General features: G+C 42.7%; 1 protein-coding gene across 11 annotated transcripts in view; it reads right to left on the bottom strand.

Moving 5' to 3' along the window:
- Window positions 1-1,946: 1,946 nt before the first annotated feature.
- The window catches only part of Setd5 (SET domain containing 5), a 76,923-nt gene continuing 63,173 nt past the window's right edge, over window positions 1,947-15,696 (bottom strand). For all 11 annotated transcript variants that reach the window (XM_050148536.1, XM_050148534.1, XM_050148539.1 and 8 more), the window contains 5 exons: window positions 11,084-11,554; window positions 6,641-6,939; window positions 5,274-5,407; window positions 4,772-4,860; window positions 1,947-4,151 (listed from right to left, as the gene is read on the bottom strand). In XM_050148536.1, the coding sequence (XP_050004493.1) occupies window positions 3,546-4,151; window positions 4,772-4,860; window positions 5,274-5,407; window positions 6,641-6,939; window positions 11,084-11,554 (1,599 nt within the window). In that variant the 3' untranslated portion in view covers window positions 1,947-3,545. The remainder of the gene's footprint in view (window positions 4,152-4,771; window positions 4,861-5,273; window positions 5,408-6,640; window positions 6,940-11,083; window positions 11,555-15,696) is intronic.

Here is a 15,696-nt window from a genome sequence, read left to right as displayed (position 1 = left end):
ATTAGAAGTGGGTCTTCCTATTTCAAATTAAACAAAAAAATATCTCACAGGTATGCCTTCCATTTTTATACTTAAGTTAATCCCAGATGTAGTCAAGTTGATGACCAAGAATAGCCATCACAACACCACTGCATTCTTTGCCTGGAAATTGTTTTCTCAAGTTTCTATTAATTTTTCCCCTCAACAAGATCAAGACAATCTTCGAGTATTTTAAGAAAACAGCAACCATATAGTAGACCATGCTGCTTTTCTGCTTGAGATCTTGCAAATTCTTCACATTACTTAGAATGTGGACACTTTAAAGACCTTTCATTTCAGGACCACAAATTATAGCCTACAGGCCATATCTAACCTCCCACATACCTCTTCTGAAGTGCCCTTTTCTGGAGTTGGGACACATACTGTCTACAGCTGCTTTTATACAGTTCCAAAGGGCTGAGTAAAATAACAGATAACTTGATTCACCCCATCTCCTCCAGCCTATCTCTGGATCTTCAGTTAACCCTTTCCCAGTTCCATCTCAACCAAGCTTCCCTAATGGCACCTACACTCCCTGAAATAACTAGCACGGCCCTCGACCCCTCATCATCACCAAGGTCCTAGGAGATTTTCCTGATTAAACAAACCAGTCTTTCAAACACTCTAGACACCAGTCCTGAAAACAATAGCACTGAGGTGTTTTCCTTTATAATGGTGAAAAAGTTCATAACTCAAATTACCTTGTTTTCTTTTCAGCGATATCTACCTCTTGACACTGCAGCATGACGCTGTGGTTTACAAGTGTATTGGGCCACATTCATAGCTATCCTGGGATACATGCAACATGCAAGGGCTTTAGGGGATCCCAACTTTGCTGACACCAGAACTAGGAACCAGTAGAGCGCATGCATGCCTTGTCTAACCAGGGTACTGACCTCAGGCAGATCAAAGTCGTAGAGCTGCTTCACAATCAGTTCCACCTGCTGTTCACTGGCTTTGACACCATTGCAGGCTCAGTAGCAATGTGTGACTACTTGTTTTTCTGAGGTGCTCTTCTAAGATTATTGTGGATGCTTCTGGAGTCAGCATCTTGGACTGCTGACGACAAGAGGTTTGTCTATCTGGTTTCCAACGTTGTTGTTGGGATTTGGAGAGGGCAGGAGCTTCCATTTTGGTGCCATCATGGTGAAAACAGTGCAATAACATGGCACTAAATATTTAAATTACACACTGGTTTACATCTCTCCCCTAGAACATACGGAGGAGAGAAGAGACCCTGCTTTGTTCAGACCCATATCCATTTCCAGCACAATACACTTCGTACCACAAATAATGTCTAGTATTGCCTTTAAATGACACCAATGTCTAACTGCTGAGTAAATGACAGCAAGTCAGCTTCCAAAGGTGTGTTTCATTAACATTGGCCTGATACCAATCCCAGATGGCCTGAGAAGACGAATTAGGATTGCTGGCTGAAATCCACTAAGAGCAACTCTTTTGGACATGGGTCCATTTTGCACTTGGTCAGGTAAGGTTAAAATCAGGGAAAGTGATGTTCTAGAACTGAACAAACATATTCTCAACATTATAATGATTATGGTTAAGAATTTTATTATCAAAATTATTACATCTCTTGTGAAAGTTCAAATGTTACAGCAAGGTGTAAACACTCCACTTGAGGAAGAAGCAATGCTCCTTCCCTTCCAAGAGTCCCCCCTCCCCCCACCCTCCCCCCCAGAGGTCTGGTCTTGACAGCACCCTGCCCACACAAAGTGGCTGGGGTCTCTGCACGTGCCAGGCAGGGTGAGGGCCGCCTGCCCGCTGGCCTCTCCCCTTGGCTTTTAGCCAAGGGGAGAATGCAAACCCCAGCCCAAATGGAGAGACATTTACATACGTTTTATATAATATACAAAGAAACCGGCATCCCAGGCAACATGATTTCCACTCCCAATGCTCTCCCAGACTGATGGGTTTGTGGGGAAAACAAAAACAAAAACAAAAAAAAGAAAGAAAAGTACTATGCTGAGGGTTCAGCATTAAAAACAAAACTAAAACCAAAACAGAAAAATCTCCCCTCATTTGAGCAAACACCTGATTTCAATTTTGAAAAGTGAAATTTTGTAACAGTCACACACAAAGAGAGAAGACTGCATATGATAGTTGTAGGTCAGGGTAGAAAAGAAGGAGATGAAAGAGGCTGGGGAATGGGAAAGAAAACAGATTAGAGGTAAGGAGGGAGACTCACAGTATATCTTGTCCAAAAGAAGTACGGTCCACTGCAGCACCAGGGATCACACTGTCATACACTCGCTACCCTACCATGGTTATAGCTGAATACAAAATTAGATAAATAAAAACACGCCAGGTATTACAGTAAACAAGTGAAAGAAATAAGCTGGCAACCATATGGAATTTAAAAAGATTGTGTACCCCACCTGGGCTAGCTCTAGGCTCCTCCAGGGGTGTACAGCAGGCACAATGCACTGATGGGGAGAAGCCAGTCTGCTCTTGTCTCTCATCCAAAACAGTGTTAGGGGTATGGGTGATTTGTTAACTCTCACCTGCCCACTCTCATGTAAGCATCCCCTAGAAATGTGGGGCAGACCCCACACACAATCACAGCCCTGTCGGTGCCACTCCTCAACCCTATCTGCCCCATTCTTACCCTGCAGTCATGAGTGCACGCTTCTCAGTCATGGAGGCAGTCCTGCTCTTAGGACAGCAACTCCTGATTAACTGGGAATAGGAAAATTAAAATTCGAAGGTTCCCCGGACCACTGGATCCTTCCTAAACGGGCCCACCTCCTTCTCTGCTGACTTCACAGGGCTATTATTAAAAGCCGCAGAAATGAGGGAAGGAGCGAGATAGTAACAGCTGGGGCCCAACCCACCCCAATCTGCTCCCAAATAACCAAGAGCTGACCATCAGCTCTTCTCAGAGAGCCAGGCAAGCCTCAGAGTAGGTGGCAAGCATTCATCTCTGCCCACTTCCTTTAAGACAAAGGTAGGGAGTACTCCTGGTGGACACACCTTGACCATGCACCTGCTCTTGGAATGGTTGTCTCACAGCAAACTTTACATACCTACCTTTTCTTATTTCCTTAAGTGCATAAAACCCTAACACTACTCAGATGGCTTGGGGCTTTGAGATTGGCTCTTTCCACTTTTTTCTTTTGAAAAGAAAAAAAAGTTTTGTTTTTTTATTGAAAAAGATGTCCTTACTGCACAAGTGACTACAGGCTACAGGCAAGGATGGGAGACATAGGCTTCAACACAAGTCATTGCACTTAGAACCGTTACTAATCGGAACACCATTTGCTTGTTAACAATGTACCCTCACAGCAGGGAGAAACTTCTTTATAGTCTCTGCTTCAGACAAGATTTACATCTTTCTCCAGGGCCGGAGGCCAGTCACGACCACAAGTCTTATTTCTTGCTGACCAGACCCATTCCTCTGGCACCTTGTACCCCTCTTCCCCAGCAATATGCTCGGCCTTGGTTCCAGAGGCAGCTGGAAGGAAGCAGCTATGGGCTCATCAAGTTCAGTTTGCCCATATCCAGAAGCCCTAGGAAAGTCCTGTCTGAGTCTTGACTCCTGACCCTTGCAGTGGCTGGAGTCGGTACTGGTGTACACCCCCACTCCCACGATGTGGGTAGTGCTGTGAATTGGAAACCGCAGATACCCTGGAGGCCTGGTAGGCAGCTGACTGCCCAGCACTGGGCAGACTGATAGTCCGTAAGTCTGATGGCAATGATGACCTAGAGTTCTGAGGAAAGGAGGTGGAACTCAGCGTTCCTGTGCTGGGCTGAGAAACCGAGTCTGAGGTTGGTGAGTCTGAGGGGCCCTGTGGGGTAGGGCTAGCAGCACTCGAAGAACAGCTCCTCCTTGGAAGATTGCTGCCAGTGCTGTTTCCAGAATGTGGCTGGCTGCTGTAATACCCTGCAGTCCCCGTAAATGGGGCCAATGAGTCTGTGGACACAGGGTGGGCAGGGCTGGGGTAGGATGCGGAAGAAAGGGATGATTCTGAAGAACCATGTGAGGGGGGGTTTCCAGGTCTCAGTGCAGTAGTTCGATAACTGTATCCTGGAGACTGGGTGGGATGTCCTCTGAAGGGGGACGAACTCTGAAGGAGGCTTTGTGATTCTGTCCGTGGACTGTCACACTGCAGGAGCTTCGAAGAGTAGAGAGGAAAGCAAAAGAAAATAAACACAATCCCGTCAACAGTGGGTAGTGTTTACAACATTCTAGTTTTATTTTACTATTATTATTATTATTATTATTATTATTTTTTTTTTTTTTTTTTTTTTTTTCCCAGACAGGGTTTCTCTGTGTAACCCTGGCTGTTCTAGAACTCATGCTGTGGACTAGGCTGACCTCGAACTTATAGATTCGTCTGTCTCTGCCTCCGAAGTGCTGGAATTAAAGGTAGCCACCTGGATACAACATTCTATTTTTATTCTTTGCATTAAAAAGTGGTGTGTGCTATAACACTAATACGGAAGTCATAGGTAAAAAAGAAGCAGTCTGTTCTTTCCTTACATTGCGTGGGTTCTGGGGATTAAACTTAGGCCATGAAGTTTGATTACAAGTGCCTTTACCCACTGAGCTATCTTACTAGTCCCCTGAAAATTTTTAAAGGATACCAACAGTTGTCAAATGGCTGTCTTATAGGACTTGCTGACACTATGAGATGAGATGTCAGCAGCTGACAGTGTATCATGACTAGGAATATAGCATCTAATAAGCTATATAGGTAATCTGTCCCTAGAGCTCAGCAGTCTCTTGACTTACCTGGTAGCTGTATCTGGAAGGGCTGTAAACAGTTGCTCCTTTAGAGAGTGCTGAACTCAACGGTTCTGGGCCTTCTCCATCTGCAGGGTCTGGAATGCATTATAAAAATCAATTTTAACTTCTCAGAATACATATAGACATCATCCAGGCAAATCATCAAACGTTATCAACACATGCTGCTCTCTGTGATAAAATAAGTGCAGCATGTCAGGAGGGCAAAGTAAGTGGTTAATTATGCGCTAAATTTTAAATGCCTCATCTTATTCTTGTCTCCTTCTTTCTCTTCGTCCTTCATGGAGGTGGAGCTCTGGAACTTTGGAGAGATGAGAGTTACAGAAAAGTATCCCTTGGGAAAAGAGCAGACAGAGAGCAAGCAATGCTAGATCTCATGAATATTGTAACTCAAAGAGCAAGACTGAGCTGGAAACTAGCATAGAGCCTAAGCATGTCAGAAATGGACTCCCTGTATCCCAGCAGTTGTGAACTGTAGACCTTTGCTCACCTGACTCTTTCTCTGTGATGTTACTCTCCCATGTGGGAGAGGGCTCTCCCTTTTGGGCCACTCTCACACTGCTTCGGAGAACTTTAGGGATGCTTCCTCCTTCTCGGAGTCGCTCAACTGATGTAGGAACCATCCTGCAAAGGTATAGGTTTCAGAGTTAAGAGCCAAGAGTCTGAAACAAATAACCATGACAAAGATGATGTAGTAGAGCCTTTCTCTTTTCTTTTGAGACAGCCTCGTTGGCCTGGCTTTGTAGACGAGGCTGGCCTTGAACTCAGAAAATCCTCCTGCCTCTGTCTCAAAGATATGCACTGGCTGGCCACAGTACAGTTTCATACCTGAAATTTTCTCCTCTGTGAAGCTGTGTTCCTGACACATATGCTGTAATTTAACATAGAATTCTTAGGCTCATGAATATAATAATTTGAAATTTTGTCTCTCCTTTCCCAGGCTCATTCCTTCATTTCAAGATTCCCATACTTGAGGATCCCTGGAGCTCACTGGTCAGAGACTCTGGCTTAATCAGTGAACTCCAAGTTCAATGAGAGACCCTGTCTCATAAGATAAGGTGGGAAGTGGTAGAGGCAGGCACCCAGTGATGACTGTGGGCCTCCAAATGCACCATGTCAATGTATCCTCCTCCACGTCAGCTCTGAAAAAGGAGTAATATAAGTCCTTCTAGTTGGGGTACTATAACACATGTTTATAATCCCAGCACCCAGGAAGCAAAGGCAGGTGGATCAAAGAGTTCAAAGCCAGTTTGGGCTACAGAGTGAACCCTTGCCTCAAAAAATTTACAAAGGAAACAAAAACCAACCTAAATTCCTAATTCATCCAATATCCACAACTTGTCATTAGTACTATTTACTCTGTTTTCTTTGTTATCTCCTAAACCAGACAAGTTCTTTGAGAGTATCTTATTGTTCCGCATATGCTATCTGCATGGGACAGTTCTTCTGGAATTAGAGGAACTTGGAGTTGGCAAGATACAGGTGCTTGTTACCAAGTCTAAAAATTGAAATTCAATCTCCAGAACCAACACAGTGGCAAGGAAGACCTGATTCCTGGAAGTATCCTCTGACCTCCATATGCATGTACGTATACACACTTGGCTGGGCTGTTTAGTTTTCATACAAATGAGGACAAGGAGCCCTCTAATAAAATTGCTTATAGGTAGCCACAACTACACACTGTCCGGTGAGACTCTGAAGGGTGACAATGTGGCCTATACTTACTAGCTGAACAGAACAGAGAACAAATTTGTTGTCTGTCTCAAGTTAAGTCACATTTTAGGTAAAACTGGGAACAATCTGAATGAACACTTCCTACCTGAATTTAATTATAAAGCTAATTAAATATAAACTTACCACCTACTGCTGATGTTTTCTTGAGGTCTGCAGTGAGAGGAAGAAGTGCCCCTGGAATCTGATGGGCTTACCGCCTCCAAATGTGATGTAGAGGAATGAGATGGGGAGAATTTTTTGTGAGGGGATGAGGGGGTTCGGGCTGAGGATCCCTGCACACCATGGGCAGCAGCGTCAGAAACAGAGTTACTGCTGCCTTGCCCAGCTCCTGCAGACTTGCTTTTGCTCTGTGAAGAGTCACTTCCCCCACCAGAATTCTCCTTGGCTTCTTGTTTCCGTTTGCGGTACTCTAGCAAGGATACCTAGATATAAAAAAGAAACTATCATTAGTGAGTGGCTTACAGGCAACAGGGAAAAGAAAAGAGTCCTGGGTAAAGCAGTAGCAACTCATGCAAACAAAGCAGGCACCAATTATGACAACCTTTACTGCATTTTTAAACTATACTTAAGCATGACATCTGTGCATGCTGAGTGCAGGTGTCCAAGTTGGAATACCCCGGAGAGCCAGAGTTACAAGCAGTTGTGAACCATCTCATGTGGGTGTTGGAAACTGAACTCACAGAGCCTCTGGATAAGCAGTATGGGCTCTTAACCACTAAGGGATCTTTCCAGCACCCATATAAGAATCTTTTTCAGGAATAAAAGAGATCTAAGCACTGCTACAGATTCAAGCCAGCTAGAAACTGGTGAGCAGGAAAAGAATATCCTAAGTGTTATTTTTAAAGAATGACACTCAAGTAGACTGTATCCTTTGACTTTCTTCAGAGAAACCTGTGAGATCAATTACCTCCTTCGGGCCGATCCTCGTCTCTGCATCTTGCTATGAGTGCTGAGACTGGGACTATGGACTTGAACTATTCAATCTGGCTTTAGATTTTAAATCGTGTGTGTGTGTGTGTGTGTGTGTGTGTGTGTGTGTGTGTGTGTGTGTGTGAGAGAGAGAGAGAGAGAGAGAGAGAGAGAGAGAGAGAGTGTTTTGCCTGCATGTATATCTGTGTATTATGTACACGGCTGGTACTGGCAAAGGCCAGAAGAGGGTGTTGGGTTCCCCTAGGACTGAAGTAAAAGATCATTGTGAGCTATATGGGTACTGGGAACTGAACCTTACTCTTTCACCATGCCTAGTTCTATTTGGCTTTTCAAAAAAAAAAAATTTTTTTTTTTTTTTTTTTTGTAAGCCAGGATCTATGTAGCCCAGGTAGGCCTTGGACTTAAGAACTACATACCTTAGTCTTCCAGGTGCTGAGATCACAGATACATGACACTACATAAGCTTATTTCAATTTAATTAAAAAAAAAAAACTCATTTACTTATTCACTAATGGGTGTAGGTCAAAAGGCAACCTGGGGGAATGGGTTCCCTCCTCCCACTATGTATGCCCTGAGGACCAAACTCTGGATGGTCAGACTTGGCAGGAAGTGCATTTACCCACTGAGCCACCTTGCAGGCCTTTTCTTGTCTTTAAAAATACTATATTATTTGCTGGGTATGGTGGGGCACACCTTTAATCTCAGCACTCGGGAGGCAGAGGCAGGCCTCTGTGGAACTCTGTGAGTTCAAGGCCAGCCTGGTCTACAAGAGCTAGTTCCAGGACAGGCACCAAAGCTACAGAGAAACCTTGTCACAAACAAACAAACAAACAAACAAAAAAAACCAACAAAACCAACAACAAAACAATGAAAAAAATCAAACCAGTGACTAGAGATGGCTCAGTGATTAAGAGCACTGGTTGATTTCCCAGAGTTCTGAGTTCAAATCCCAGCATCCACATGGTGGCTCACAACCATATATAATGGGATCTGATTCCCTCTTCTGGTACATATATAAGACAGAGCACTCATACACATAAAATAAGTAAATCTTTAAAAAAAAAAAGAAAAAAGAAAAATCAAACCAAACCAAAGTAAAACAAACCCCACTCTACTCCGCTGCCAAAAACAAAACAAAACAACCCTATTTTATTGACTGTATGTATATGGTTTCAGAGGGAAAAGGGGAAATGTGGAATACTTTAGAGCTGGATTTACTGGTGTTTGTGAGATATCCCACATACTAAGTTCTGAACTCAGATCCTGTGACAAATTTAAGTGCTTTTACCCATTCCTTGGCTTTTTACTGATAACATTCAGTACAAAAACTTGGCACATTTATATGCTTTGGTGTTTTTGCCTTCATGTAGGTCTATGTGAGGGGGCTGGATCTCTTAGAACTAGAGTCACAGACAGCTGAAAGCTGCCACATGGGTGCTAGGAATCAAATCTGGATTCCATAGAAAAGCAGCCAGTCCTCTTAACCACTGAGCCATTCCCTACAGTTCAATGCTATGTATTTTGTTAAGTCAGCATTATTCATACAAGGCTTTGAGCCCCCATCATTATCTTATTCCTTATTATGCGTCAGTGTTTTCTTTTCCTATCATAAAGGCTCTTAATTTTGGGCCTAAAGTGTGAAAAAAAAATCACAAAATAACCATAATGATAGCCTATGCATAATTTTTATATAAAATCTTGGAGAAAAGTTAATTGAATAATGAACACTACTGTAACTGAAATAAAGTCACAAGGCTCTCCTCCCTCCCTCCCTCCTCTGTTTTTTGAGACAGGGTTTCTCTGTGTAGCCCTAGTTGTCCTCGAATCTGCAAAGATCCTCTTGCCTCTGCCAAATGAGTGCTGGGTTGCACCACCACCACCAGGGATCACAAGGCTCTATTTCAGTGAGTATATAACCTTTTTTTCTGTGAAAATGTTACACACAGGATACTCTGCATTTTTAGTACCCAAGTCACTATGACAACCCGAAATACTGTCAAAAGCACAGACTAAAAAACAAAAGCACCCGGCAGATTTTAGGTTTTGTGATTTTGAGAACAGGCATGACTTATAAGCCTCACCTCATGATAAGCTCTCTAAGGTCTGGTCTACCCACTGAGCTCTGTATTTGGGTCCTGGTTTTCACTGGCATCATCACTACTCTCAACTGTCTGTACCCATTTGCATCCTGGTGTACTGTCATCGATAGACTGGACAGTAACATCCTCACCTAGATTTGTTGGCTTATTTGTATTCTTTGCTTGAAATGTGGATAAACCTGTCAGTTCTCAATTCCTACTTCTCAAGCTAAATAAAGACTTCCTGTTCATTTGTAAACTACCCACTACACAGGAGATTTAAGATATGAACAAAACTTCTCTGGAGCAACTATCATCACCATAGTTCAGGATTTATTAATGTTATTCTCTAGTAAAGCACAGAATCTAGGAGGCGATCTAGCACATTAACAGCAAGGCCATGTAAACCTGGAATAAGAATCAGTGACTCGCCAGGCGGTGGTGGTGCATGCCTTTAATCTCAGCACTCGGGAGGCAGAGGCAGGCCTCTGTGGAACTCTGTGAGTTCGAGGCCAGCCTGGTCTACAAGAGCTAGTTCTAGGACAGGAACAAAAAACTATGGAGAAACCCTGTCTCGAAAAAAATTAAAAAAAAAGAAGAAAAAAAAAAAAGGATCAGTGACTCCTTCATTTATCAGCTTTGTCACCAAAGGCAGGTTACTCAACTACTGCTTTAGTTTTCTCACATTCAAAATGGGAAATTCTCTAATTATACAACCACTGTACAACAAAATGAATTACTGAAAACAAAACATGATCAGGTTGGCTTTGAGCTCTCTAAAAAATCAACTCATGTCTGTCTGTGGGTGCCCACAGAGGCCAGAAGAGGGCAGCAGAATCCTGGAGCTGGAGTTAACATTAAAATCAGGAGCTGGGAACTCGTTGAGTCCTTTGTTGTTGGCCCAGTCCTCTAGCCTCTGGCACAGAACTTCTCAATCCTCCTGCCTCAACTCTACAAATGGGAGCTGGGATTATAAATTCGAACCACATCTGTCTTAAAACTGTGACCCAAACTGAATTCTGTAACATAGCTTTCAGTGGATCTTCCAGTGTTCTAGCCTTTCAGCTGCACAGGTCAGCTATTTAAAATCTGTTGTGTTTAAAAAGCCTGGGAGGACTTCAGTTTTGCAATCCCACATCAACCTCCAGAATGCTAAAGTACCTGCTTTATTTGTATTTGGGATGCTGGAGGTGGAAGGACTTACCAAGTACTCTTCTACTGACTACAATTTCAGGCCTCCTGGCTATTCACACTTAGCAGGTATACTAACACAGTCTACTTCTCAGGGTCTGAGAAGCCAAGACTGGACTGAAGACAACTTAAGTTCAGTCCCAGGATCCACACGGTGGAAGGAGAGAACTGATTACCACAGGTCATCTTCTGACTTCCGCAACACCCCACATAAGCCAAAGAAGTATATGTAATTAAGTAAAACACCTAGTTTTTCACAGATCACAGCAGAGAGTAGGACAAGTATCTATATAGTGGACCTTGGAAAGTTCTGAATTGATCTGGTTAATATTCTTTAAAAGAGATCCTATGAAACATGAATACTTACTTTTTTCCTTTGTGGCGGGTTCTGAGGAGCAGATGGGACTCCTTCACAGGCTCTTTCACCGCTAGGTGACATGGATCCACGAGAGAGGTCTTTCATAAAACCATGTTCATATCTACTGGAAAAGCCTTCTGCAGGGGAACAATATCCTCCATCTAAATGTAAAGGCTTCCTGTCCCCCACCAAGGGGGACCCTCTATACAGTCCATCTGCTCGAGGCATAGCGTTCAAAGGGGAATAGGCGTACATCAAGTTGAACTCTGTCCTAAATGCCTGGTCTGAGTTTTTCAGCAAGGTCTGAGGGCCATCTCCACTCCTGCTTGAGAAGCCAGTCTCTGAGGTTGGAACGACAGAGGGATGAGAAGTCAGGTCAGGATGACTACAGTTGAGCAGGGAAGGTCTATCAGCACAGCTGTGAGCGCTGGAGTCTGGGTATCCCACTTTTGTCAAATCCAGGTCTTTTCGGTGACAAAGCTGAAAGGATAAAAATCAACAGAGATATAGGACATGGTAGAAAGGAAAAAGTCAAAGTGCAGAAAGGGAGGTAAAGGGCACAGGTGTACAAGGGAGGGATGGAAGCATCAGAGAGACTCATTAACATGTAAAGTCCACTGGGCAATGAAAAGTGCCCACAAGCCAGACTACTAAGAAATCTCGATGTTTCTGCATGAGAACACTGGGAAAGCTGGCACCAAGCAACTGGACAACATAATCACTCTGGCCAACTGAAACACACTTGGGGGCTGGCAGTGCAGTCACGGGCATATGCGAGACCCATAAGCACAATAGGGTCTTAAATTGGTGTTATATATTACTAAATTAGTATTAATAGAAGGTGGTGAGGGAGGGAAGGTGGATAAAAGTAGAAGGTAGCCGAAAAGTCAAGCATGTAAATTACTGGTTCAGTAAGACTAGCATTAAAGATAGCAACCAACCCGTCCTTTGTAAACTTATACCTTGAGTAATGTTTCTCATGCAACTTTCTGTCTGCTCAATTCTTCTTGTTGTGTCCTCTGCTGTCTACCAATGTATAAAAGGACTGCTAATACCTACCACTGATATATCACTACACATCCGTGATAAAACCCACCTGTTAATCCCTAACATCAAGATTTCCTCTATTAGGTCAACTGCCTACAAAGAAGGTACCAGAAATCCAAATACCACATCAAATATCAAATCCCTGCTATACTAGAATCTGTAGCAACCAAGGTCAGAACAACCTACGCTTTCCCAACACCCAGGAAATGAACAGTAAACTAGGGGAATACGATCTTTTCCGTTTCTTAATTATCTATAGAAAAGCCTACTGACTCAAAATTCTCAGGAAGTTGGGCCCTAATTATTTTAGAGAGTGGGATTAAAAAATTGGTTATTTTCTAAAAGATAGAGATTATAACTTTCTCTTTAAGAGGAAAAGGTTCTGTGTAGATTTATAGGGTTAATAGTCACCACTTTTGTCTAAAGTTTATAATAAAAGTTAACACTAGGGCTGGAGAGATGGCTCAGTGGTTAAGAGCATTGCCTGCTCTTCCAAAGGTCCTGAGTTCAATTCCCAGCAACCACATGGTGGCTTACAACCATCTGTAATGAGGTGAGGTCTGGTGCCCTCTTCTGGCCTGCAGACATACACACAGACAGAATATTGTATCCATAATGAATAAATAAATAAATATTTTTAAAAAAGTTAACACTAAAATCTGAATTTAGGATCTTTACAGCAGAGGGTTTTCAAGAAATGCACTCATTGATAGCCTAAGAGGTATCAATTATTGTAGAGCAACCATACATATCCCAGACACTGGAGAACAAAGGGCCTATAACCCAGAGTTCCTTGCATATTTACACGCAGTAAGGCTCTCCAGACAAGATGAAGGAAAGCTGAAGAAAGTTGGGTTTCCAAAGGAAGCTGCTCAACTATCACCTGAAGCCTAATGCAGAGCTGTCAGTTTAAGCCCCCAAATAAGTCATCATATGCATGATGAATAATGAGACAGCACCGACCAACTCTACTTTCCTTGTTAACATGCAGATGTTATTCATTACTTTAACAAGGCTCTGACAGCACACAGAATCTGTATCCTTTGAAGATTTTCTTCTTTAATGAAACTCTTCAGCCACTGCTTCTCCCAAATGACAGCAATAAAACCAACCCCACAACATATATACAGCTACTTAATTTTCCTTGCTCTACTTTCCCAGCTACACAGAAGATTCAATCTACTTGCTGTGAATGCCTAGCATCCCATTCACTCAGATTTCCAGCCCTTCCACACATTCAGGACCACATTCATGCACTCACTCTCAGCTACCATGTGTGATTGAGACTGTATGATAACTACCCTTTATGACTATGCATAGAGTAGCTCTCAGGGGAAGAGTTTTAGAGGAGGGAAAAGCATCTTGTTATTCATCTACTTCAAGAAGCAAAACATGGGGCTGGAGAGATGGCTCAGCAGCTAAGAGCACTGCCTGCTCTTCCAAAGGTCCTGAGTTCAATTCCCAGCAACTACATGGTGGCTCACAACCATCTGTAATGGGGTCTGGTGCCCTCTTCTGGCCTGCAGGCATACATGCAGACAGAATACTGAAAATACGGTATACATAATTAAATAACTCTAAAAAAAACCTTAAAAAAAAAAAGAAGCAAAACACAAGAGAAAGATAAGCATGGGTGTTAGTCACAACTTTTTTTTTTTGGAGGAGGGGGTAGGTGTGGTTAAGAATGTACAGGGGAAATGTTTAACTGTAGAACTCATCTCCATGGACAAAGTGATTTGTTAAATGCTTCCTGGTGTGTTTTTTTTCCCTTTCTCCAAGACAGGGTTTTTCTGTATAGCTTTGGAGACTGTCCTGGAACTCACTGTAGACCAGGCTAGCCTCAAATCACAGAGATCAGCTTGCCTCTGCATCCCCAGTGCTGGGATTAAAGGTTTGCACCACCACTGGCTGGTTTTGTTTCTTTGGTTTTTAGAGACAGGTCATGGTGTCTTGGAAAGCACTTAAGGAAAATTAGGTATGTTTCATGCTGTAAGTAAACACCTCAAGTAGACTCAGGAAAGTTACGTGAAATGTTACAGTGTTAAACTTTCTTTTTTAAAAATTTTTTTAGAGGACTTGGGGTTTCTTATGGGATGGTGAGAGTACCCAAATCCTTATTCTTCCTAGAGGAACTCTGGTCCTTCACCTTATACCCCCTCTGATCACCATCTTTCTTCACTTCCTTACTAGCTTCAGGCTTCGATTTTGAATTATCCAGGGGAATACCTGGGAACTAACAGAAGAGAGAGATGGCTAGTTCCTCTTAAGACTTGAATGGCTCTATCAGAGTTACAATCCATTGTATTTTAGGGACCACAATAAAACAAAATACCTCCCCATCACACACACAAAACCCAACAAAAATACTTTGTATATGTATATTTGTTCTGTGACCTACACTGGATAGGACATTTAGCTGAGGCAGTACCTCTATAATGGGGACTGAACAGTGAGCTCTTGATAGAGTGATATAAATGACAACAGTAAAGTGATGATGGCAGCTATAACAAGGACTCAGGATACCAGGGGCTGGAGTAAGGGGAGGGTTCTCAATATATAGACTGTCAACTGTGGCCCAGATAGCAGACGTACGTCATGCCATAATAGGATATACTGAGCTGCTTCAGCAAAACAAGGTTTGGGTAGTAAATGCTTTCCAGTGGGGAGGGTGCTAGATGTTCAAGACACACTAGAACCTGTGTAAGACAGAGTATGCACCTGAGAGGACACCAGAAGGGAAAGGCAAGGTTAAGTGGGCATTGTTCTTCTCTCAAGTTACTTTTATTCTTCCTCTAGATTCTTTCTCTTCCTGAAGAGCTCATTCTTGACTGTGTACACCTCATCCCCTTAGTACTATATATGTTCCGAATGTACGTTTTCTATTCAAAGTTTTTCCATTTTTACATTATGTGTTTGCCTGCCTGCCTGCATGTCCGTGTAACCACATGCGTGCAGTACCTGGCAGGATCAGAAGAGGGCATTAGAACCCCAAAGACCAGCATTATAGATAGGTGAGAGAGGCCATGTGGGCGTGTTGTGAATTCAAAGTTGAGTCCTGAAGAAAGGCCAGAGGTCTTAACTAGAGTTACTCTAGCCTGTATTTTATTTTACTTTTAAATTTTTTAACAGAAAATTTTATTTCAACACTTTCTTCTTCCAAATAACTGTACATTGGAAGAACAATACAGCAGTTAAGTTTCAGATTGTATCACCTTTCAATGTATTATTTCCTTTCTAGACTAACAGCTGTCTTCAAACTGAGGGGATTTAGATGTATGACCTAGTCCCAACTCGCTGTGTCAGTTTTGATGAAAAAAAAAAAAAAAAGCTTGCAAACCAACCTTTCCATACTCAACTGTAGAAAAAAAACATTGCTATCAGAATGATGACAAAGACTGGCATGTCTGGATGTGAGAATGGCAACACTGCCTTAATATCTTTCTCTCTGTCTGCCCCCCCCCCCCTGTATGTTAAGTCTGCATGTATGTCTATGCACCATGTGCCTGTGGAAAAGAGTATCAGATCCCTGGAACTGGAGTTAGAGGGTTATGAGTCACCACATGGGTGCTTGTAAT

The sequence above is a fragment of the Alexandromys fortis genome, unplaced genomic scaffold (assembly GCF_014885135.2).
Source record: "Alexandromys fortis isolate MF-2015 unplaced genomic scaffold, M_Fortis_MF-2015_v1.1 scaffold_59, whole genome shotgun sequence".
Lineage (NCBI taxonomy): Eukaryota > Metazoa > Chordata > Mammalia > Rodentia > Cricetidae > Alexandromys > Alexandromys fortis.
The sequence above is the reverse complement of the archived record's forward strand: the minus strand, read 5'-3'. Positions and strand labels throughout refer to the sequence as shown.